General features: G+C 46.5%; 2 protein-coding genes across 4 annotated transcripts in view; one reads left to right on the forward strand and one right to left on the reverse strand.

Annotated features, from left to right (window-relative positions):
• LOC133150310 (potassium voltage-gated channel subfamily D member 3-like) overlaps positions 1-22170 on the reverse strand; it is a 95348-nt gene extending 73178 nt beyond the window's left edge. Inside the window, exons 1-3 of the mRNA XM_061272758.1 lie at positions 22074-22170; positions 21845-21938; positions 19230-20409 (exon numbers count right to left, since the gene is read on the reverse strand). Coding sequence (XP_061128742.1) covers positions 19230-20332 — 1103 coding nt within the window. The 5' untranslated portion in view covers positions 20333-20409; positions 21845-21938; positions 22074-22170. The remainder of the gene's footprint in view (positions 1-19229; positions 20410-21844; positions 21939-22073) is intronic.
• LOC133150308 (uncharacterized) lies at positions 4164-14264 on the forward strand. Of its 3 annotated transcripts, none has more exons than XM_061272755.1 (2): positions 4164-5010; positions 10955-14264. In XM_061272755.1, the coding sequence occupies exon 2, from the start codon at positions 11292-11294 to the stop codon at positions 13554-13556; it is 2265 nt and encodes a 754-aa protein (XP_061128739.1). In that variant the 5' UTR covers positions 4164-5010; positions 10955-11291; the 3' UTR covers positions 13557-14264. The 3 variants fall into 3 exon arrangements, with proteins under 3 accessions (XP_061128739.1, XP_061128740.1, XP_061128741.1); XM_061272756.1 differs by lacking the exon at positions 4164-5010 and adding an exon at positions 6785-8581 and having other exon boundaries at positions 11919-14264; XM_061272757.1 differs by lacking the exon at positions 4164-5010 and having other exon boundaries at positions 9301-13128; positions 13446-14264.
• Positions 22171-22622: the final 452 nt, after the last annotated feature.

The raw sequence follows: 22622 nt of genomic DNA on the forward strand, positions 1-22622 counted from the left end.
CAAGCCTTGAGACTCAGACCGCTATGAGGCCATGAGACTATGTTGGCCTTCAGATAATAGAAATGACTTCTGCAGATTAATTTGTAATGTACTGTTGGAAATTTTTGTTTACAAATGAAAAATTATATTTATTTATTAAATTTATTTTATTAATAACACGACTGAAGAAATGTAACTAGTTCCACATGGTTAGGGCCAATGACAACCCAACTAGGGGTGAAAGGAAAAACGTCAACTGAGTCTGTTGAAAGAGATCGACACAAAACCTTTGGAGGATTTGTTCAAATCCATCCGATTGCTCGGCTATCTGATGGGATAATCGAGAAGATAATCGACTAGAGATGCACCGATCCGATATCTGGATCGGATATCGGTCCCGATATCAACAAAATAGATGGATCGGGTATCGGAAAATACAGCCGATCTGTGAGCCGATACTTTCCTTAATCTATTGGGACGCGGGCTACGTCATACGCTAGCAGCACGTGTGCCGCATGCCACGAGAGTTTTCTAAACAAACGCAAACATGGAGCGAACGTTCGCTTCTCTTCCCCGGGTTGCTAAGCGGACGTCAAACCCTGCGCGTTCGCTTCTCTTCGGGTTGCTAATGGGACGTCAAAGGCTGCGCGTTCGCTTCTCTCCCGAATGGGGGGGGGGGGGGGGGGGATTTGCTGCGGGCCAATAAAAACTGGACCGTTAGTTTGGACACCCCTAATTTAGAGCAAAGAACTGTGTAGTCTGCCTGATGCCATTGCCTTTGGTCTTTTCTGTTCCACATGTAGAGTTATGTAGCTTCTTAAATAAAATCGGAATTATTATTTCAGTGAGTTCAATTATTAAATTGAACTCACTGAAATACAACGACCTAGTCGACTTTAAAACCATCCAACTCATGTACAAAATAAAAAATAATCAATTACCAAACAGTATCCAGAGGTTGTTTGAGTGGAGGGAAAGTACCCATTATTTAAGAGGAACACGTATGTTTAAAAGAGATTTGGTGAGAACAAACTTAAAGTTACATTGTATAACAGTTAGAGGTGTGGAACTATGGAACACCAGCAGTGACGAATTAAAGAACTGTAGTACCTTACCTAAGTTTAAAAAAATGTACAAGGACAAAATATTGACGGGATACCGTAACATGCTGTGAAGTTGTTTAAGTTGCTTTGTATTTTAATGAGAAAATATATGGTATATATATGTATGTATATGTGTATATATGTGTATATATATGTATGTGTATATATATATATATATATATATATATGTATGTGTGTATGTATGTATATATATATATATATATGTATATATATATATGTATGTTTTTTTTTTCTTTCTTTAATATATTGACTATGGACAAATTCTTGACAGAATTAAATAGAAACATGTAGTTACATGGGGTAGAGTCAGATAAGCTTAGGCTTCCTTCTACTCCCTTTTTGAACAAATATGATTTTACGATAAAGGAAAATTATGATGCAATATCTTTTTTCTTTTATATTCTATTGTATTATGGAGTTATCATTTTTCTGTATTTTTATTTTTTTCTTGTATTTCTTTAATGTTCGAAATAAACGTTTAAAAAAAAATAAAAATCAACCATAATATCGGATCGGTATCGGGTATCGACCGATACGCAAAGCCACGGCATCGGTATCGGTATCGGAACTGAAAAAGTCGGATCGGTGCATCTCTATAATCGACTGTAAAGGGCCACTATGAAATCATTTCATTTGAAGTACAGTACACCTTTGATGCTGTGACGCAAATTATATATATCATCATTCGATATTAGAACACAGTTTAAAAATAACCAACAATTTCCCTTGTGGATTTCCAGCAACTACAGAGGCAGAAAACTCACAGTACATGCATGTCATGAATTATGGAAACAATTAATAGGAGAGCAGGTTAGCTCAACTTGACTAAGAAAAGACTAAGAATAAAACTAGTAGACCTAGATCCTTTGCAACAAACTGCTTCATTAACTACTCTAATAAAAAAAAAACTAAAAGAAGCCTCTTATTCAATCACAATCTCATCAGCCACCAGAGTAATTGCACATTTCTCTTTACCACCCAAATCAATACACACTCATCTGCATTGATCATCGTTTTTCACAAGCTGTTACCCGCCAAAATGAATGTACTTTTTATAAAAAGTTCTACGATGATAAATTGTGAACGGGGCGAGAGTTGCACTTCTTTTTTTTAAAGTCACAACACACAAGATAATAAAACTGAGATTGGGGCGCCGAAGAGATGGCCCGTTGTGCACACACGTCCACATTTGATTTTATCTTCCTCGCATGCACTTGTAAATGAAAGAGTGTACGGCACACAGCAACCGTGAGAGGTCCGCGGTGGTTGTCTGGGAGACCAGGAATGGACCATAGATTTTTAAAGGAGCAACGATCAAAAGGGGGATATTAATTATAGGGAAACGGGAGCTACACTAATGATGTCGATTTCAACGGCCGAATGAGTGTGTCCACAAAAAATGACATGATAGATAAAGCATGACTTTTTACATCAACCGTGTTCATGTTTGAGTGCATCCATTCGTGTAGGTTGTGGTGCAAGGAGTGAAGGGCACAATAAATTCTCTATACGGAATGGATTGTGGTCCTTATAAATATATTTAGTTTAGCAGTATAATCAATTATATATACTTGCTAGCCTTTGCAATACAGACTAAGTTGTTTATTTTTTTATATACCGTAGCATGTGCATGCTTATCCTCCATTTGTTGGATTTCATTTGAACTTCAGCGGGCTAGGCCCTAGTGACGATAAAGCAGTTTGTATAATGGATGGATGGATTGTTAGATGAAAAAAGAAAAGCATCACAGCAGGCAAGGGCAATAAGCTTGGTAATAGTGCCTGGCTAAAACTGTCCCGCTTGGTCAAACCTTGTTTCACCCTGTCTCACTAAATAAGCTACCTATGTCATCACCATGCAGTCCACACGCAATTAGTAACACTAACATGTTAGCTATAATAAATATACACGTGATTGTCTGACCAACAGTTGGTTGGAATGATGCAACATCAAAAAGCTGTCCTCTTAGATTCTAAGAGGACAGCTTTTTGATGTTGCATCATTCCAACCAGGGGTGTCAAACTCATTTTTGTCGTGGGCCGCATCGAAGTCATCATTTCCTTAGGAGGGCCATTATGACCGTCAACGCCAGTATAGGCTAGAAAACAAAATGATGAATAACTAGTTTTGAAACTTGAGACTAAAACTGTTAAAATATTTTTAAAAGATCAAGGGTAACAAACGGGTGCAGTGTGAGCTGGGCGGCGGCCAAAGGCAGGGACCTTGGCGGTCTGATCCCCGGCTGCAGAAGCTGGCTCTTGGGACATGGAATGTCACCTCTCTGGCTGGAAAGGAGCCCGAGCTGGTGTGCGAGGCAGAAAAGTTCCGACTAGATATAGTCGGACTTGCCTCCACGCACAGTTTGGGTTCCGGTTCAAGCACTCTCGAGAGGGGCTGGACTCTCTTCCACTCTGGAGTTGCCCACGGTGAGAGGCGTCGAGCAGGTGTGGGTATACTTATTGCCCCCCGGCTGGGCGCCTGCACATTGGGGTTCACCCCGGTGAACGAGAGGGTAGCCTCCCTCCGCCTTCGGGTGGGGGGACGGGTCCTGACTGTTGTTTGTGTCTATGCACCAAACGGCAGTTCAGAGTACCCACCCTTTTTGGAGTCCCTGGAGGAGGTGCTGGAGAGCGCTCCTTCTGGGGACTCCATCGTTCTACTGGGTGACTTCAATGCTCACGTGGGCAATGACAGTGAGACCTGGAAGGGCGTGATTGGGAGGAACGGCCCCCCCGATCTGAACCCGAGCGGTGTTCTATTGTTGGACTTCTGTGCTCGACACGGATTTTCTATAATGAACACCATGTTCAAACATAAGGGTGTCCATGTGTGCACTTGGCACCAGGACACCCTAGGCCGCAGTTCGATGATCGACTTTGTAGTCGTGTCATCGGATTTGCGGCCGCATGTTTTGGACACTCGGGCGAAGAGAGGGGCGGAGCTGTCAACTGATCACCACCTGGTGGTGGGTTGGCTCCGATGGTGGGGGAAGATGCCGGTCCGACATGGCAGACCCAAACGTTCTGTGAGGGTCTGCTGGGAACGTCTGGCGGAATCCCCTGTCAGGAAGAGTGTTGGAAAATTGTATATATATGTTATCATGCGTTCTCTTTTAGTTTCTATATTACTATATTACAGTAAATGATGTCTCGTTAGATCTACCGTTAGATTAGATCTGCGTACGTGCGTTCGTTGTTCTGCTTTGCTGTTCTTATGTCCACCACAGAATACCACATCAGCCAAGGTGTGAGGTCTTGTCTCGGTCAGCGAGAGACAGCAGCAACGACATTGTGTCAGCCTTCCTCAAGTGGCTGACTCGGCACCTCACACCCTCAAGAAATGGAGCGCTGGGAGCGCCCCTGGTCCTTGCTGATAAGACTGCTTGAACCCATTGAACTTGATGAACTCTGTTTGCTCTTTCCTATGTCGCCACATTAGCATAACGTTTGCAGTAATCTACACACACCAGAAGTTTCCTGCGCTTACCAAAAGCAGAAACCGTTTGCGCTTCCCCCTACCCTTATTTGGTTTCTGCTACACATGTGATGAGGAAAATTCCCCAAATAAAGAGAGCAAGGATGCAGACAGACTTTAGTGTAGGTTGGGCATTGTAAGCTGTCTGTACTGCACTCCTTGCGCAAGCTACGACTCAATATTCTGCCTCACTTGTGGTCTGTCCGTTGGTGCGTTTCTCTTAACATTTATTCACTCTGTCTGTAAAAACCTAACAGAAATTGGGGGCTCGTCCGGGATTTCTATACGTCCTTGCGGCTCCGGCGGGACTCCTCGACGCAGGAAAAATCCTTGGCCAAGGTAAACAAAAGCCCTTTGACGGGACTGCCTCGAGCGGTTCGGCTGGACGCTGGGGGGACTGCCGAAATCACCCGAGGAAAAGGACCAGCGGACTGTGAGTAGGAATATTGATTCTACTAAAAGGAATGAATGAGCGGTGACAAGAGGTCACTTAAAGAGAAAAGTGACGAGAAGTCACTAAAACCTTGGGAATTCTAGACCCTGTCAAGTGAAATAGGAACAGTTAAATTCCGCGGGGCGGTGCGGAGCCCCCTAACTAATTGTTAGTTAAACCTAGCGATTAATTGTTAGTTAAATTCCGCAAGGAGGTGCGGACTCCTCTGTTATTCCTAAAAGTGGTGAAAAACGCGTGTGGTGTGTTTGTGTGCGGTTTGACTGAGAGTGATCTCATTTGAGCTCTCCTCTATATAAAAACACAGGATTGTAAACAGTGGCTTTGTGTGAGGTGCAGAGGCTAGAGAACTCTCCGCTTCCCTGCTGGGAAGGTGAAAGGAGACTTACTCCACATCGAATATTTAACCACTGTCCTGTGAATAAAGTTGGCTTTAGGACACTGTAGGTGCCATTCGAACCGCCAACTCCGAAATTTAGAAAATAAAACCATGGGAAATTTAAACAGCAAACGAAACTCTTTACCTCGAGATAAATTAAAATGCAAAGATTGGAAATTAATGGAATGGGTCGACCCTAAAAATGTGAAATATCTCGATAAATGGATAACGAATTATAACTTCGATGGTCAATTGAGTGCAAACTCATTAAACAATCTCAAACAATCGATTATTGCCAAACATGGTGCAAATAAAAAGAATAAAGATGGGTATCATTTAATAGTGAAATGGGAATTGGAAGCAGAAAAAAGAAAATGTGGACAAATAAAAGAAAAATTAAAGAACAAAAGGAGCGAAGAAAAGTCCGTCTCCAAAGAGAGCCTTTTATTGCACAGACGAGAAGATGATGAAACTTCAGTGGCGCGGCCTCGCTTGAGAGCCGTGCCCGAGGAGGGGGTGGATTCAGATGAGAAAGATGAACAGATTGTTAGGAGAAGTACTGTGGAGCGCGAGCGATTGTACCCACAATTGCCGGTCGTAGATGACCCTCCAAAATATAGTGATTTTGCTCACGCCATGGTTACGCGGAGCCGCGTAAAAGCGGAAGCTCCCTCTCCATCGGCCCCCGTAGCAGACGGCAGCCCGAACTACATGGGCGCAGGAGTAACCGAGGCCTACCCAATGATTCAAGTGGCAAACCCCCATGATGACGGAGGGCCCACTATTTTAGTCTACAGAACGTGGACTCATGCTGATGTAAAATCAGCCACTGAGGGAATAGCATTGCCGTCTGAAGATGTTGAGCAATATTGTACTGACATGATGCAACTCATTGCTTCTTATAATTTAAGAGGAGATGAGGTGCAACAAGTTTTTATGGCAACTTTGACCAAAGACTGGGCCAGTGTCAAGGGCAATTGGGATCCTTTTGATGAAAATGGCCGCCCATTGGAATATAATGGGCTGCCATTGAGAAATCAAATTGAGCAACTTTTGGGCAGGATAAAAACTAAATTTCAACGTAGAGCAAATTATGCAGAAATTGGTCGAACCAAACAAAAAGAGGATGAATTGTTTGAAGATTATAGACACAGATTGGAGAAAGTGTTCAAAGCCAATAGCGGCTTGGTACCTGGAACTGAGGTTTACAACCAGCAGTTCAAAAATGCTCTACATACAAATTCGCGACCAGCAATTCAAAACTGGGTTGTGAAACATATGATCACTTTCCCTACTTCCACACTGCCACAATTTATTGATCATGCCATGCATGCTGAGAAAGTTGTTAATTTAAAAAAAGGAAAAGAAAAAGGGAAAGTGGCTACCATTTTTTTTGCTGATAAAGACTCACATGATGCATTTTATCAAAACAAAACTTTTGAACCTTACCAGAAGAAGCATGGTCGTGGAAACTTCCGCGGCAAGGGCAGGGGAGGCTACCGGCATGGTGCTCTCGGTTATGGCCCGACAGGTCAACCGAAGCAACCTAGCACTCAGCCTCCTGTCTGCTGGGCGTGCGGCAAGGAGGGCCACATAGCAAAATATTGTCCGGACCCCCATAAAAGCGGGGCTGTCCCTCCCTTGTGACTAACCGACAGTCAGCATGGAACTGAAGGAGCTGTTTTGACAACAGCTCCCCCTATTGATGCAGATTTGAACATTCAGGACTTGTTGATGAACAATGTAGAGAAACCTGTGATAACTTTGTTTGTGAATGGTACTCCCATTACCTTTTTGTGTGATTCAGGAGCGTGCATCACTACTTGTCGCGACATTCCTGCGGATGTGCGAGAAGGCGGGAGATCCTTTTGGGTGAGGGCAGCAAATGGAATGACAACTCCAGTTCCTCAGTCTCATCCAGTCTGGATACGGGACCCTGAAGGAGGAAGTTGTTGCATTCCTGTCTTGCTGATGCCAAATTGCCCTATTAACTTGCTTGGAAGAGATGCTCTCACTGCTCTTGGTCTTTCTCTAGTATCTCTTGATGACAAAATCGTTGTCAAAAGGCGTCACCAATTACAAATATTTGGTCAATTTCATTGCTACTATTTTTATTCATTGGATTTAATTGACCCCGAGGTGAGACAATTTGGGTCTCCTCTTTTGGCACGGGCCAGAAGCCTTTTGCGATGCCCTGAGCAGGCAATGGAACCAAACGACTTGCACGTGACCTTGTGGCACAAGGACACGCCCGGTCCTGACCAAAACTACGAAGCCATGCTTAAGGCTGCTACGCCTATCATCTTGAGAGCAGCTTTCCTCTTACATGATGGTGAAAGCCGCGCTTGTGTAGTCATGCAGCCAGCTCCCTCTAGAATCGAAAATTTACACAAGACGGCCACCCCGCTCCATATCTCTTTGTTCCGACCTTTTTCATCCACATGGCAAAGCGTGGGATTCATGGCCAAAGACGGATTGGCTGCCCTTGACTGGACTCGAGATAGTTCTGGTGTTCTTTACAGTCCTTCTACCAAGCTTTTCAGAAGTGTCTTGAACCACATCTTTTTCCTTTCTTGTGGTGTGCATGCTAAAACTTGTTCTGAGAAAGCACCCTCAGCTTGACATTTTGTGTTGTCACCAGGAGATGAGCAGGTCCTCGCTGAGGTCCCGACTGATCTCTGGTCAACAGGGCCCTCTGACGTTGGGTTGGTGAAAAGTGCACTTCCTGTTGTCATTAGACCTAAGACTGAGTACCGTCCTTGTGTGCGACAGTATCCATTGAAACCCGATGCCCTGCAAGGCATCGCACCTGTTATTTCGGATTTGCTAAAAGCTGGTGTCATTATTCTCTGTCCTGATTCTCCTTGTAATACTCCGATTTTTCCTGTGAAGAAAGCGCCTCCTTCTGTCGGGTGGAGAATGGTGCAAGATTTGCAAGCAGTGAACAGCGCCGTCATTCAGAGGGCACCTTGTGTCCCTGACCCACACACCTTGTTGAATTCATTGACGCCTGATGCAAAGATATTCTCAGTAATTGATATTAGCAACGCTTTCTTCTCTGTTCCTGTTGCTGAAGAAAGCCAGTTTTGGTTTGCATTTACTTATGCTGGCTCGAGGTACACCTTTACCAGACTGCCCCAAGGGTACTGCGAAAGCCCAACTATCTATTCGCAGGTGATGGCGGCCAGCATGGCAAAATTTGTCCCGCCAAAGGGAAGTCAGATTTTGCTCTATGTTGATGACATTTTGATTGCTTCTCCTGATTTTGATTCTTGTCAGACGGACACACTTGCAGTGTTACATCACTTGGCGAAGGAAGGCCACAAGGTCAGCAAAAACAAGCTCCAACTGTGGTCCGAGGAAATTAAATATTTAGGACACAATCTTAGTTCCCAAGGTCGAACTATAATTGAGAGCAGGAAAGTTTCCATTTTGCAGGCCCCTAAACCACTCACTAAGAAACAAATGATGTCTTTTCTGGGTCTTGCTGGTTATTGCAGGAGCTGGGTGCCTGATTATGCCCAAATTGTCGCTCCTCTGTCCAAATTAATGTATGTTGAGGACATCTCGATGTCCACTCCACTAAAATGGACTCCTGAGGCGGAGGATGCATTTGTGTTGATCAAGCAGGCATTGGTCTCTAGCTCCACTCTAGCCTTGCCCAATTATGACAAACCGTTTGTCCAGACTGTTGATTGCAAAGGTCATTATATGACCTCTGTTTTGATGCAATCGCATGGCTTGAAACTTCGCCCTATTGCCTTTTATTCTTCTAAATTGGATAGTGTTGCTTGCGCTCTCCCACCATGTGTGAGGGCCGTGGTGGCGGCCTCCATGGCTGTGGAAAGCAGCGCCAGCGTTGTGTTGTTTCATCCTTTAACGCTGAAAGTTCCGCATGCAGTGTCAGCTCTTTTGCTACAAACAAACATGACCTTTTTGTCGCCTGCACGTCACTTGTCGTGCATGGCTACTTTGCTTTCCCAACCGCATCTGACCGTTGAGAGGTGCACAACACTCAATCCTGCTACTCTCATTCCTCTTCCGGATGACGGTGATTTCCATGATTGTGTCGATGCGGCCCAACAAGTAGCCAAGGCTCGGCCCGATCTGGAGGACACACCCTTGTCTGACGGTCACGTGGTTTTTGTTGATGGATCTTCGAAGAAAAATGCTCTTGGCGTGACCCTCTCTGGTTACGCTGTCGTTACAGCTGACGAGGTTTTGAAAGCTGTGAAACTGCCTTCCCATATGTCGGCACAGGCCGCTGAACTCATTGCTCTCACGGAAGCTTGCATTCTTTTCGCGAACAAGCCTGTCACCATTTGGACTGACAGTCAGTATGCTTTTGCCACAGTGCACGTCTTTGCTCAACAATGGAGCAACCGTGGCATGGTAACATCTACAGGCAAGCCCGTCACCCATTCGACATTGCTTCCCCAACTTTTGGACGCTGTCCAACTGCCCTCCAAGGTGGCGGTCTGCAAATGTGCTGCTCATACTACTAGGTCTGATCCTGTTTCTTTGGGTAACGCCTTCGCGGACAGGTCTGCCAAGGCTGCCGCTGAAGGCGTGCTCCATGTCCTCTCTTCTTGTACTGATAGCGATTCCGTGTCTCACGTTTCTCCTGACGTGCTGCTTGACATGCAATCTCAAAGCCCCTCCCAGGAGCGCCTCTCTTGGGAGAAACGGGGCGCCATTAAAAATGACAATGGCCTTTTTGTGTGACCTCTGGGCAAGCCTGTCTTGCCTCGGAACTTGTATAAGTGGGCTGCTATTTCGAGTCATGGGGTCACCCATGTCTCGACAGGGGGGATGGTGAAACAGATTGAGTCCATTTACACAGCATACGGGTTTGCTGGTTTTTCGCAACAATTTTGCAGAGCATGTTTGATTTGTGCTAAACACAATCCACAAGGTAACTTGCGACCTCGGAGAGGAAAATTTCCGACTCCATTGTATCCATTTCACACAATACATATGGATTACATCCAATTAAATAAGAGCGAGGGAAAAGAATATTGTTTGGTCATCATCGATGCGTTTTCTAAATGGGTAGAAGTTTTTCCCACTAGACATGCGGACGCACTAACAGTAGCAAAAGCATTGTGCAAAGACATTATTCCAAGATATGGCATTCCAGAAAAAATTTATAGTGACAATGGTCAACATTTTGTCAATCAAGTGGTGCAAAACATTGGGAGATTGTTCCACATAAATATAAAGAACCATTGTTCCTACCATCCACAGTCAGCTGGCTTGATTGAGCGTTTTAATGGTACTATAAAAAATAGACTAAAAAAATGCATGGAGGAAACTAAACGACCATGGACTCAGTGTCTAGATTTAGTGAAAATGTACATGAATGTTACAAGTACGACTGGGTTGACTCCCTATGAAACCATCTTTGGAAGGCCGTACAGGCTTCCTCAGTTTAAAAATGTTTGGGACGTGCCGGAAGAGGCCACTTTGGCCGACTACATGAGAAAAATGTTGGAACATGCTAAAAATCAGACCAGTAACATTACTGACCAACCCATCTCTCCGCAGGAGGACCCCAAAGTGGTTCCGGGAGACTGGGTCTTGATCAGGAGCATCAAGAAGAAGAATTGGCACTCGCCCAAGTGGGAAGGTCCCTTTTTAGTGCTTCTCACAACACCTAACGCTTTAAAAATAGCCGAACGTAACACGTGGATTCATTTGTCACACTGTAAAAAGGTGATCTCCGCAGACCCAACCTAAGTACGGAAGGTGTGCAAGTCTGGTAATAGTGCCTGATTCTGGTGCCAAGATCCAGGGTTGACACGAAAGCCAGCAGAAGCATTCCAAGCCACCAACCCGAAGCTCAGGGAGTTGACTCTGAGGAGATCTAAAACTAGGTGTTAAAATGCCGTTGGAACAATGTCTTGCGAAGGTGCGGGATGGTTGCAAACCTTGGGAAGCATTCATTTGGATTTTTGTCATTTTTGGTTTCACTGTAGTTGGGACAGTGTGCTATATGCGCATCGGCCCTGTTTTTATAAAACACACGACTCCAGACAGTTCACCTGGAGTTTCCACTGTTCCTGATTTACCTGTAGTTTCCGCTGTTTCTGATTCACCTGATGTTTTTACTATTTCTGATTATGAGTTTTACAAACTTTGTTCGACGGATAACGATCCTAGGCACAGTCGCGATAGTTCCGTTGGTTCCCGATATTGTCCATGGGATGATGTTGCTTCGCGTAGACATAGGCGTGAGGTCTCGTCCATTAGGCCCACCTTTAAACACTGCACGCCTGCTCTCGTTCACGACGGTATTTCCTGCGTGCCATGGCGCATAGCCAACGCGTACCTACATTCATTGGCGTTCACCGTGGCCCCAAACACGGCTTCCACTATCACCGTGCCCTTGAAGAGTTTGAAAGGTACCCGACAAGGCTGGCTCACTACGGGTGACAAATGGCCTGGGTATTGGTGGTATTTGACTGTCAATCCAGACATTTCGGACTGGAGCGCCTTCATCACCTCGCAGGTACCAGGTTACTGGCCTCCTGGCTCCAGTGAAGAAGCTGTGTTTTTTGCTAAACGTATCACTTTGAAGAACCAAGGCTCAAGCCTTCTTTTGACCGTTACACTCCCTGATGACACGGTTCGGCCCCCTCACGCTACCCTGCTCAATACTTCCTGTTGGGGTTTTCAGTTGTGGGCTTGGTCCTCTGGGAAGGATCCTCAGTTTCCTATTGTCCTTTGCGTTAACAAAACTATGCGGGGCGCTGACAGTCCCGTGTTGAGCGACTTTTCCAAAACATCTGGGGCAGTGATTACGAGCGTGGCCCTCACCGATGTAGACAGTCACTTTGTGGCCTCCACAGGTATGAGTGGCCAGACTAACAATTGGCTCCTCATGGCCGAGCAAGCTGCTAATGTGACTAACACCAGTTGCGTTGTGTGTATGGGCCCACGGCCCCTCTTGAGAATCATTCCCGCGAGTGTGGCTCCTGAGTGTGCGATTTTTGTGATGTCTACCCCTTCCATTCCGTCTGCTCATCCTTGCTCCAGTTGGGACAAGGTCTATCCCGTTTCCTCCTTGGCAAAGTCCAAACCCCTTTTTTCCACTGATGTTGCTAAAGGTAATTTCACGTGCATCAAGTTGCCCGGTACCGGCGCAAGCCTAGGCGTTTTGTCAGCTCCTTTGTGCACTTCCCTGTTCTATGGCGCTGCCTTTTTCTCACCCATCGCTCGTAGTGATATTTGGTTTTGGTGCAACACTGACACACTTTATGATAGTCTCCCTTTTAATAGCTCTGGTACTTGCGCTTTGGTGACCCTTTTGCTTCCCGTTTTATTAATGCCCGCATCTACTCATGAGCTAGACGTTTTTATTGATTCTTTTGTGCCCCGACCCTGGTCGAGGGCTAAGCGGAGTGCCGAGTGGCAAGGCGCGGCGGATCCGACCTATATAGATGCCATTGGAGTTCCCAGAGGAGTGCCGGATGAGTATAAGCTGGTGAACCAGATAGCAGCTGGTTTCGAATCCTCCATTTGTTGGTGGTGCACCCTTAACAAAAATGTTGACAGGATCAATTACATCCACTACAACGTGCAGAGGCTTGGAAATTGGACCGAGGCGGGCTTCAGAGCGGTCCACTCCCAGCTGGCCGCGACTTCCCTCATGGCTTTCCAGAACCGGATGGCCCTTGACATGCTACTCGCTAAGGAGGGCGGTGTCTGCGCCATGTTCGGTGAGCAATGCTGCACTTTTATCCCAAATAACACTGCAGCCGGCGGAAGCCTGTCCCTGGCCCTTGAGGGTTTGAGGACCTTGAATGGGAAGATGAAGGACCACAGTGGTGTGAACACGGAGGTTTGGAACAGCTGGCTGAATGTGTTCGGCAAGTACCGCACCCTGGTTTCCTCGGTCCTAGTCTCCCTTGCCGTTTTTTCTGCTGTTTTGACCTTGTGTGGATGTTGTTGCATTCCGTGTCTCCGGTCCCTAATTAATAAATTGATTACGACCGCTATCTCTCCGCCGGCTGACGCTTTTCCGTTGCTCCCTGAGGACGACTTTGAGCTCCCACGGCCCCCGAGTTGTCATCTTCGCATTGACTCCATTGATGAGGCCCCCGCTGTGGACCTGTCCGACCTTTTTCCTGAGTCCGACGTTGTCTGATTGGCTTCGGTCGCCTCCCGGGTGTAAATTTGTTCTTATGACGTATGATCCTGCGGCTGAAAATCTTTTGAAGTAGCCTTTGGGTGATTTGAGGGTCTCTGAGAACTTATGATAAACAGGGGGGAATTGTTGGAAAATTGTATATATATGTTATCATGCGTTCTCTTTTAGTTTCTATATTACTATATTACAGTAAATGATGTCTCGTTAGATCTACCGTTAGATTAGATCTGCGTACGTGCGTTCGTTGTTCTGCTTTGCTGTTCTTATGTCCACCACAGAATACCACATCAGCCAAGGTGTGAGGTCTTGTCTCGGTCAGCGAGAGACAGCAGCAACGACATTGTGTCAGCCTTCCTCAAGTGGCTGACTCGGCACCTCACACCCTCAAGAAATGGAGCGCTGGGAGCGCCCCTGGTCCTTGCTGATAAGACTGCTTGAACCCATTGAACTTGATGAACTCTGTTTGCTCTTTCCTATGTCGCCACATTAGCATAACGTTTGCAGTAATCTACACACACCAGAAGTTTCCTGCGCTTACCAAAAGCAGAAACCGTTTGCGCTTCCCCCTACCCTTATTTGGTTTCTGCTACACATGTGATGAGGAAAATTCCCCAAATAAAGAGAGCAAGGATGCAGACAGACTTTAGTGTAGGTTGGGCATTGTAAGCTGTCTGTACTGCACTCCTTGCGCAAGCTACGACTCAATATTCTGCCTCACTTGTGGTCTGTCCGTTGGTGCGTTTCTCTTAACATTTATTCACTCTGTCTGTAAAAACCTAACAAAGAGCTTCAACTCCCACCTCCGGCAGAACTTTTCCCAGGTCCCGGGGGAGGCGGGGGACATTGAGTCCGAGTGGACCTTGTTCCGCGCCTCCATTGTTGAGGCGGCCGACCGGAGCTGCGGCCGTAAGGTCATTGGTGCCTGTCGTGGCGGCAATCCCCGAACCCGCTGGTGGACACCGGCGGTAAGGGATGCCGTCAAGCTGAAGAAGGAGTCCTATCGGGCCGTTTTGGCCTGCGGGACTCCCGAGGCAGCTGACAGGTACCGGATGGCCAAGCGGAACGCGGCTTCGGCGGTTGCTGAGGCAAAAACCCGGGCGTGGGAGGAGTTTGGCGAGGCCATGGAGAATGACTTCCGGACGGCTTCGAGGAAATTCTGGTCCACCATCCGGCGTCTCAGGAGGGGGAAGCAGTGCAACGTCAACACTGTTTACAGTGGAGATGGCGTGCTGCTGACCTCGACTAGGGACGTCGTGTTTCGGTGGAGAGAATACTTCGAAGACCTCCTCAATTCCACCGACACGCCCTCCATTGTGGAGGCAGGGCCTGGGGACTCTGAGGCGGACTCTCCAATCTCTGGGGTTGAAGTCACTGAGGTAGTTAAAAAACTCCTCGGTGGCAAGGCCCCGGGGGTGGACGAGATCCGCCCGGATTTCTTAAGGGCTCTGGATGTTGTGGGGCTGTCATGGCTGACACGTCTCTACAGCATCGCGTGGACATCGGGGACAGTGCCTCTGGATTGGCAGACTGGGGTGGTGGTTCCCCTCTTTAAGAAGGGGGACCGGAGGGTGTGTTCCAATTACAGGGGAATTACACTCCTCAGCCTCCCTGGGAAGGTCTATTCAGGGGTGCTGGAGAGGAGGGTCCGTCGGGAGGTCGAACCTCGGATTCAGGAGGAACAGTGTGGCTTTCGTCCTGGCCGTGGAACAGTGGACCAGCTCTTCACCCTCAGCAGGATCCTCGAGGGTGCATGGGAGTTCGCCCAACCAGTCCACATGTGTTTTGTGGACTTGGAGAAGGCGTTCGACCGTGTCCCTCGGGAGGTTCTCTGGGGGGTGCTTCGGGAGTACGGGGTACCGAGCCAACTGATAAGGGCGGTTCGGTCCCTGTATCACCGATGCCAGAGTTTGGTCCGCATTTCCGGCAGTAAGTCGGATTCGTTCTCAGTGAGGGTTGGACTCCGCCAAGGCTGCCCTTTGTCACCGATTCTGTTCATAGTTTTTATGGACAGAATTTCTAGGTGCAGCCGAGGCGTTGAGGGTGTCCGGTTTGGGGACCTCAGCATCGCGTCTCTGCTTTTTGCAGACGACGTGGTGCTGTTGGCTTCTTCAGGCCGTGATCTCCAGCTCTCACTGGAGCGGTTCGCAGCCGAGTGTGAAGCGGTCGGGATGAGGGTCAGCACCTCCAAATCCGAGTCCATGGTCCTCGATCGGAAAAGGGTGGAATGCCCTCTCCAGGTCGGGGATGAGATCCTGCCCCAAGTGGAGGAGTTTAAGTATCTTGGGGTCTTGTTCACGAGTGAGGGGAGAATGGAGCGCGAGATCGACAGGCGGATCGGTGCAGCGTCGGCAGTAATGCGGACTTTGTACCGGTCCGTCGTGGTAAAGAGAGAGCTGAGCCAAAAGGCAAAGCTCTCAATTTACCGGTCGATTTACGCTCCTACCCTCACCTATGGTCACGAGCTATGGGTCGTGACCGAAAGAACGAGATCCCGGATACAAGCGGCCGAAATGAGTTTTCTCCGCAGGATGTCCGGGCTCTCCCTTAGAGATAGGGTGAGAAGTTCGGTCATCCGGGAGAGACTCGGAGTAGAGTCGCTGCTCCTCCACGTTGAGAGGAGCCAGATGAGGTGGCTCGGGCATCTCATCAGGATGCCTCCTGGACGCCTCCCTGGGGAGGTGTTCCGGGCATGTCCCACCGGTAGGAGACCCCGGGGACGACCCAGGACGCGCTGGAGAGACTATGTCTCTCAGCTGGCCTGGGAACGCCTTGGGATCCCCCGGGATGAGCTAGTCGAAGTGGCTGGGGAGAGGGAAGTCTGGGAGTCCCTCCTGAAGCTGCTGCCCCCGCGACCCGACCCCGGATAAGCGGAAGAAGATGGATGGATGGATGGAAGGGTAACAAACATTTCTGTATTTCTTAGTGAAGAAATTCGTAGTCTTAGTATTGACGTATGAAGTTTGTCTTCAGGGGCTACATAAAATGATGTGGTAGGCCGTATCTGGCCCCCGGGCCTTGAGTTTGACACCTATGTCTTAGAAGGTACACAACTCACTCACACATTTGCCGGCAAAAGCAGAAACCCTTTCTTTGAGCGACAAGTTAAATATGAGTGTGAAAATGATATGTGGAAAAGCAAAGAGAGAGACTTGGCCAGCAGCATCAGGACAGAAGACAAGAGACAAGCAAAATATTGTTAATGTGAGCAATCTTTCTTTGTCCTTCCCAATGATCAAATTTAATGTAAAATGAAATGAAAGGCTTTCAAGACTTATCTCTGTTTCCAGGGCATAATACTACTAAAATGGGCGTCATTATTGATATTAGCTTCATCTCTCACATAGTTGCATAACACATTCTTGTAATTTAAATAATGCAGTTCGAACTAAGCCATATATCATCCAAACATTGGCGGAGCTAGAGGGGCTTGGGGGGCATTGCACCCCCTGTAGAATAGAATATGCCTGGACCCCCCCCAGAAACCAGGCCTGATAAATGACATTTCTGTATTTTCAGATTTTTCAGAGATTTGATTTCACATTTCCATCTCACCATTGTAGGGAACATACTCAATCTTCATCAGCATTTTTTGAAGTTTTTTGTTTTGTTTTTTGTTTTGAGATCTCCTTGGCATTAACAATGACACCCCCCCCCCCCCCCCCCCCCCCCACACACACACACACAGACAAGGAAAACAAAATCCTGGTTTAGCCAGTGCATCCAGCACAACTTCTCTACTTTGGAAGCTTGTTGGGAAAATTACTCATCACTAATTCACTGCATTTGAACAATTGGCTCCGCTGAGGTTTACACATGCCACATCACCGAACAAAAATGTCACGAAAAGTATAAATGCTGACATCACAATGGTCTTGTCTCGATATACTAAAAATGCACTTATTGTGAAATCTGGGCATGTTAAATTGAACACAAAGCTGATATACTCACAACAGGTGGCTTCTGCCTTTGAATAAAGGAGCATGAAATTGTTCTGCCTGTCACTATACATGGTTGGCATAGACAGATAAATAAATATATATTTGTAATAAACAAATGAACATCTTCAAATTAATGAACTGAAATTGAATCACTTCCTGTGGCACCCTCGGTGATCTAATTGCAAATCCCTGTTCTAAACAGCAGTCGTACATGAAGCTTCTCATAATGTTCCTAGCTGTGACAACAAAACCTAAAGTATAACCCTGCAAGGGAACTACTACGTTCATGCTATGTCACATCAATATTTGTCTTCACTCACAAACGCAAACACACCCATATCACGTGCGCGCTTGAGTTGAACATCTGTGTTTGTTTATGGTGTCAACCGAGAGCAGCAGTCGGAACGTCGGGCAGGTTTGTATTTGTCAGCAGATGTAGTGGGCCACATCATCAGTCAACTTCCGGTTCTTGCTTACTAAGAAATAGAAACGGTAGTGGACACCCACTCTCCTAACCCAAAAAAGTGCAAAAAGCATCAAGAGACAGGAGGTCTCACTCCACTGGGAATAGATTTTGTTGTGTATTACAGAGTTGCGTGTTATTCACAAGAGCACAGACAACTGAGCAAATTCATCTCTCCGCAGATTCCACACAGTCCGGTATCTGCTTTTCAACAGACTGGCACGATGACAGGGCACCGAGTGTGACAGAGCAACTAAGTCAAAGACTTTTTTTTAAGGCCTCCGCATCTCTGACATTTCAAAGTGGGCTACGTTTGTCAGCCTCTCTTTCTGACTCACGCGTTCAACCACGGAATTCTCAGGCACACAGCTTTAGAATAGCACAAGCAGAAAGTCAAACATTTTTGTGTGTGTTAGCTCTCGTCACTGTACAATAACGTAACACACACATGCATGTCAATCAAAGTATTTGTGACTCCCTGCTCCAAGAGAGGAGAGACCTGATTGGATGGATGGATGGATGGATGGATGGATGGATGGATGGATGGATGGATGGATGGATGGATGGATGGATGGATGGATGGATGGATGGATGGATGGATGGATGGATGGATGGATGGATCCCCACTAATACTGTAAACATATTGTTAAACGCAATCCTGACAGCATTGAGCATCTAAAATCTGATCTTTTCTGAGCTGTCGCATGGCATCGCGTCAGATGTGCAGTTGCACCCAATGTAGAGCTTGTTGAGTATATCAAAGCATCCAGAAGCACTTGCTACCAAACCAGCAACTAGTGCCATCATCTGACTGAGGGAGCGTGAGGTCCCTCACAGCACAGTCAGTGCTTGAGGTCACTCAGAATGTGAAACAATGGTCTTATCTCTGTTTCCAAGCAGATGTTTTTGTCTCACTGCGATGCTTTTCAACTCTGGCAATTCTGTTGGAGAGCAATTTCCCAAGTCTCTCTTATCTATTGCATATAAAGGACACGCTACAACCATTAGTGAGGGAGAAGAGAGTATCTTGATGGCTGCTATGCCCCAGAAGAGCACCATTAGTTATAAAAACAGCTGTAAACTGACGACTGTTTTCTCTGTAGTCTCGACACAGTGCATCAATCGTAAAAAGTATCTCTGGGGAAAATGGCATAAACTGCAGAAGCAATTGTGGGTTTTTCGGGCCACATGGGAAGCTACGCACACACTCGCGCACACACTCACTTATGCACTTGTAACCCGATAAGGTGTCCGCTGCTCTGCTCTTACCCAAGTGTTGTCATAGTAACGATGGTGTACCAGAAGGAGGCTGGGATGCTGGTGAATTTGCTGGAGCTTGAACCCTTTTCTGCGTAGAACATGACTGTAGCAAATATAATTATGGCCATAGTGAGGGAAAAGAGCAGGAATCCCAGCTCTGAGGCACAGCTCTTTAGCGTGTAGCCCAGGATGCGAAGGCCCTGCGAGTGGCGGGAGAACTTAAAGATACGGAACACTCGGAAAACTCGCAGCGTCACAAAGGCACCGCTCACGTCCTCGTTATCAGTCATCACCAGGCCGATGTAGTAGGGCAAGATGGCCACCACGTCGATGATGCTCATGACGGACCTCATGAAGCGGTAGCGGCTTGGCGCGGCAAACAAGCGCATCAGGTACTCCACGGTGAAGATCATGACGCACGCCGTGTCCATGCAGAAGAAAGCCACCGTGTAACGTTCGCCGCACGGCACTTCCTTCTTATTGAGCCCCAAGCTGCACGGCACCGTCTCGACCACATTGGTGAGGACGGACACCGCAATGAAGAAGCCAGTGACGTAGTAGAAGACCAGCGCCATGGTAGAAGTGTGAGGGTTCTCAAAAGCCCGCCACATGGTCTCCCTAAAGGTCATGTTGGGCAGTTTAGCGTCCTTGTTGTCCTCTTGGTCATCCATCAGACGCTCGGCGTTCTCCCTCTTCCTGTCCTTGTACTCTTCGTAGCAGCAGTCGCCGATGATCTCTGGGATGATGCCAAAGAATGCCAGTTCCTCATCGTAGGAGGAGATGCACTCATTGCGAGGGTAGTGAAGCTTTCCGGTGCGATAGAAGTTGAGCACGCTGCGAAACAAGTCGGGATCCCGGTCGAAGAAGTACTCTTTGGTCTCTTCGTTGTAGAAGAACTCCTTCTCGGAGCTTCCCAGCAGGGTGTCCGGATAGCGGTCCAATGTGTTCTTCCAGGTTTGGAAGCGCCGTCCGCTAACGTTTAGAATAATTAACTCATCCTGACGCTTGTTCTTTTGGATCGGCGCCACCGGCATGGGCAGATTAGCCACAGGCATCCAGCCAATGGCTGCCGCCCGAGCAAAGGGAAGCCATGCCGCCACGCCCGCTGCCATGGTGTCTCCGACCTGGGGTGTAGGAGGGAACAAATCCTGCACCTTCACAACCAGCTTGACTTCAGCTCATTCGCTAACTGGGAGGAGAAAGGAGAGAGGGAGGGAGGAAAGTGTGTTTTCATAACTTGTCATGTGACAAAAATGAAATAATCACATTAAAGTAAAAAAAAAGTTAGCTCAATTTGAAAGGCAATTCGGCTTCAGAAACTTAAATATGGTCCATTGCAATTTTCATCACACTAATAATTTTAAAACCTAAAGCTAATGGTATTATAAATCTATATTAGAGAATATATTTTTTAAAATCTTTTCAAGAGGGGACAGACAACTGAGACATAATGTTCTGCAGACCCCTGTCTTCCGACCACCAGCCCCCCCTCCCCCCAAATAAAACATATCTTCCAAAGCTTCCACAGCATCAGAGAGATATCACTGTTCATAGGTAACTGAGAAGGGTGCAAAAGAATTTCCAAGGAAATACACTATGGGACGCAGTGAAGAGAGTGATCACCAAGTGGAGTAAACATGGTAACACAGTTGCATTACCAACAACAGAATGTTGCACCAAAATTGACCAATGAAAAGGAAATTGGTGGCTGCCAAGAGAATGAAAACAATACTGAAGGAACTGCAGGAATTTCTGGCAAGTACTGGTTGTTTAATACATGTGACAACAATCGGCCATGTTCCTCTGAGCTATGGGTTCTGATGGCATCTTATGAAGAAGAAAGAAAATTACATACAAATGCTTTCCAGGTAAGGCGTTATGGTCTAAATAAACCAAGAGGTGGTCTTTTTGGTGCAACCACAACATTAAAGGACATTCTACCTCCCCTGAAGCATGTTGGCAGCTTTTGATGTCTTTTACTTCAGATGGGGATGTGGCCTCAGGTGAAATGGAAGGAAATATAAACATTTCCAAATACCAGTAAGTGTGAGCAAAAATCCTCAAAGCCTCAGCTAGAACCCCCCCCCCCCCCCCCGAAAAATAAAATGTCACAAAAAGCCTACTCAAATATTTGAGCTTTATTCAGTGATAAATTATTTGAGACCAATTTTAACGCGATTGGTAAATTCAGATACCAACTGTTATAGGGGGTGTGCGCACTTATGCAATCACATTATAACAGTTGTCTATTCTGACTTCATTTGTCATCACATGGTTTTAGGTAAGTTGGTCTTGTTTTTATTTTACAAACACCAAAAATTGCATTTGAACATGGGTGTGTAGACTTTTTATATCTTCTGTATATATTCGGGAGCAGTCTTGCGGATGACAGCTTTCTGCATCTTGTCATTGCATACCTACTGCTTCTCACTCTAAAGGCTAACCAAGCACCCAAAACCTGTTGAGTTTCACCCGTTAATGCACATTAAAACGAATCCAAACGAATTAAACATCGCTAATGTAAATTATTAAGATTAAGTCGCAATGCCAACAAGTTACTGTTGACCATTTGCCTATAAAAGCCCTCCACGCATTTAAACAGAAAAGATGCAGTTTCAACTCACCGATCGGAAATTCTCCATCCAAAAAAGGCGACCTTCTTCCACGGTAGTTTAGTTCCGTTGAAGTCGTGTTCTATTCTTTTGTTTCGCTTTTTCCCTTTAAAAAAAAGGCGAGTCTGTTAAATGATCACTAGTGACGAAGTTAACAAGTGAAAACGGCAAAGGTGTCACCGTGAGACGACAGCGCAGTAAAGTGTCGACGAGTGGAAGCAGCACAGCTTGGTGAGCTCACTTTCCATCCTGCAGGCTGCTGAGGGATGGATGGGGAGAGCGCGCCGCCCGAGAGAGACGCTCGCTCGTCGGCTTCTCGACGTGAGCGTAGCTGCGAGACCGACGCGAGTCGGAGGAGGAGCACCCCCCCCTCTCTCTCGCTCCCTCCCTCTCTCGCCCTCGTTCTTCATCTCTCCCGCTCAAAACGTAAATCTGTTGAAACATTATTCTGATTCATTTGGAAACTGAATGGTGGTCTCCATTGATGAAGTAAAAACACTTTTTGATGATTACAAGAATGGATGCAGCAAAAAAGCAAACAAAAATAAATTCTGACTTTGTCATTGGAGAGAATGATGATGAGTTTTATAGTGATACATTAATAAGAGTGAAATTGCAAAACTTCATTAAAAGGTGATTCTCATTTTGCCCCAGACCAAATTCAATCAACAAAGCACTCTCCTTAATTATCAGAACTGACAAAAAAAGAGTCGGCAAATAGAACGTTTCATCATGACGTCACATGCTTCCAGGTGGCAAAATCCCAAGCGTTCTCAGAATGACACCATCA

The sequence above is a fragment of the Syngnathus typhle genome, linkage group LG2 (assembly GCF_033458585.1).
Source record: "Syngnathus typhle isolate RoL2023-S1 ecotype Sweden linkage group LG2, RoL_Styp_1.0, whole genome shotgun sequence".
NCBI classification, from domain to species: Eukaryota; Metazoa; Chordata; class Actinopteri; order Syngnathiformes; family Syngnathidae; genus Syngnathus; species Syngnathus typhle.

What these genes read in the sequence shown, in the direction of transcription:
- LOC133150308 (XM_061272755.1), top strand. Translation starts at nt 11,292, where the DNA reads ATGCCGTTGGAACAATGTCTTGCGAAGGTGCGGGATGGTTGCAAACCT.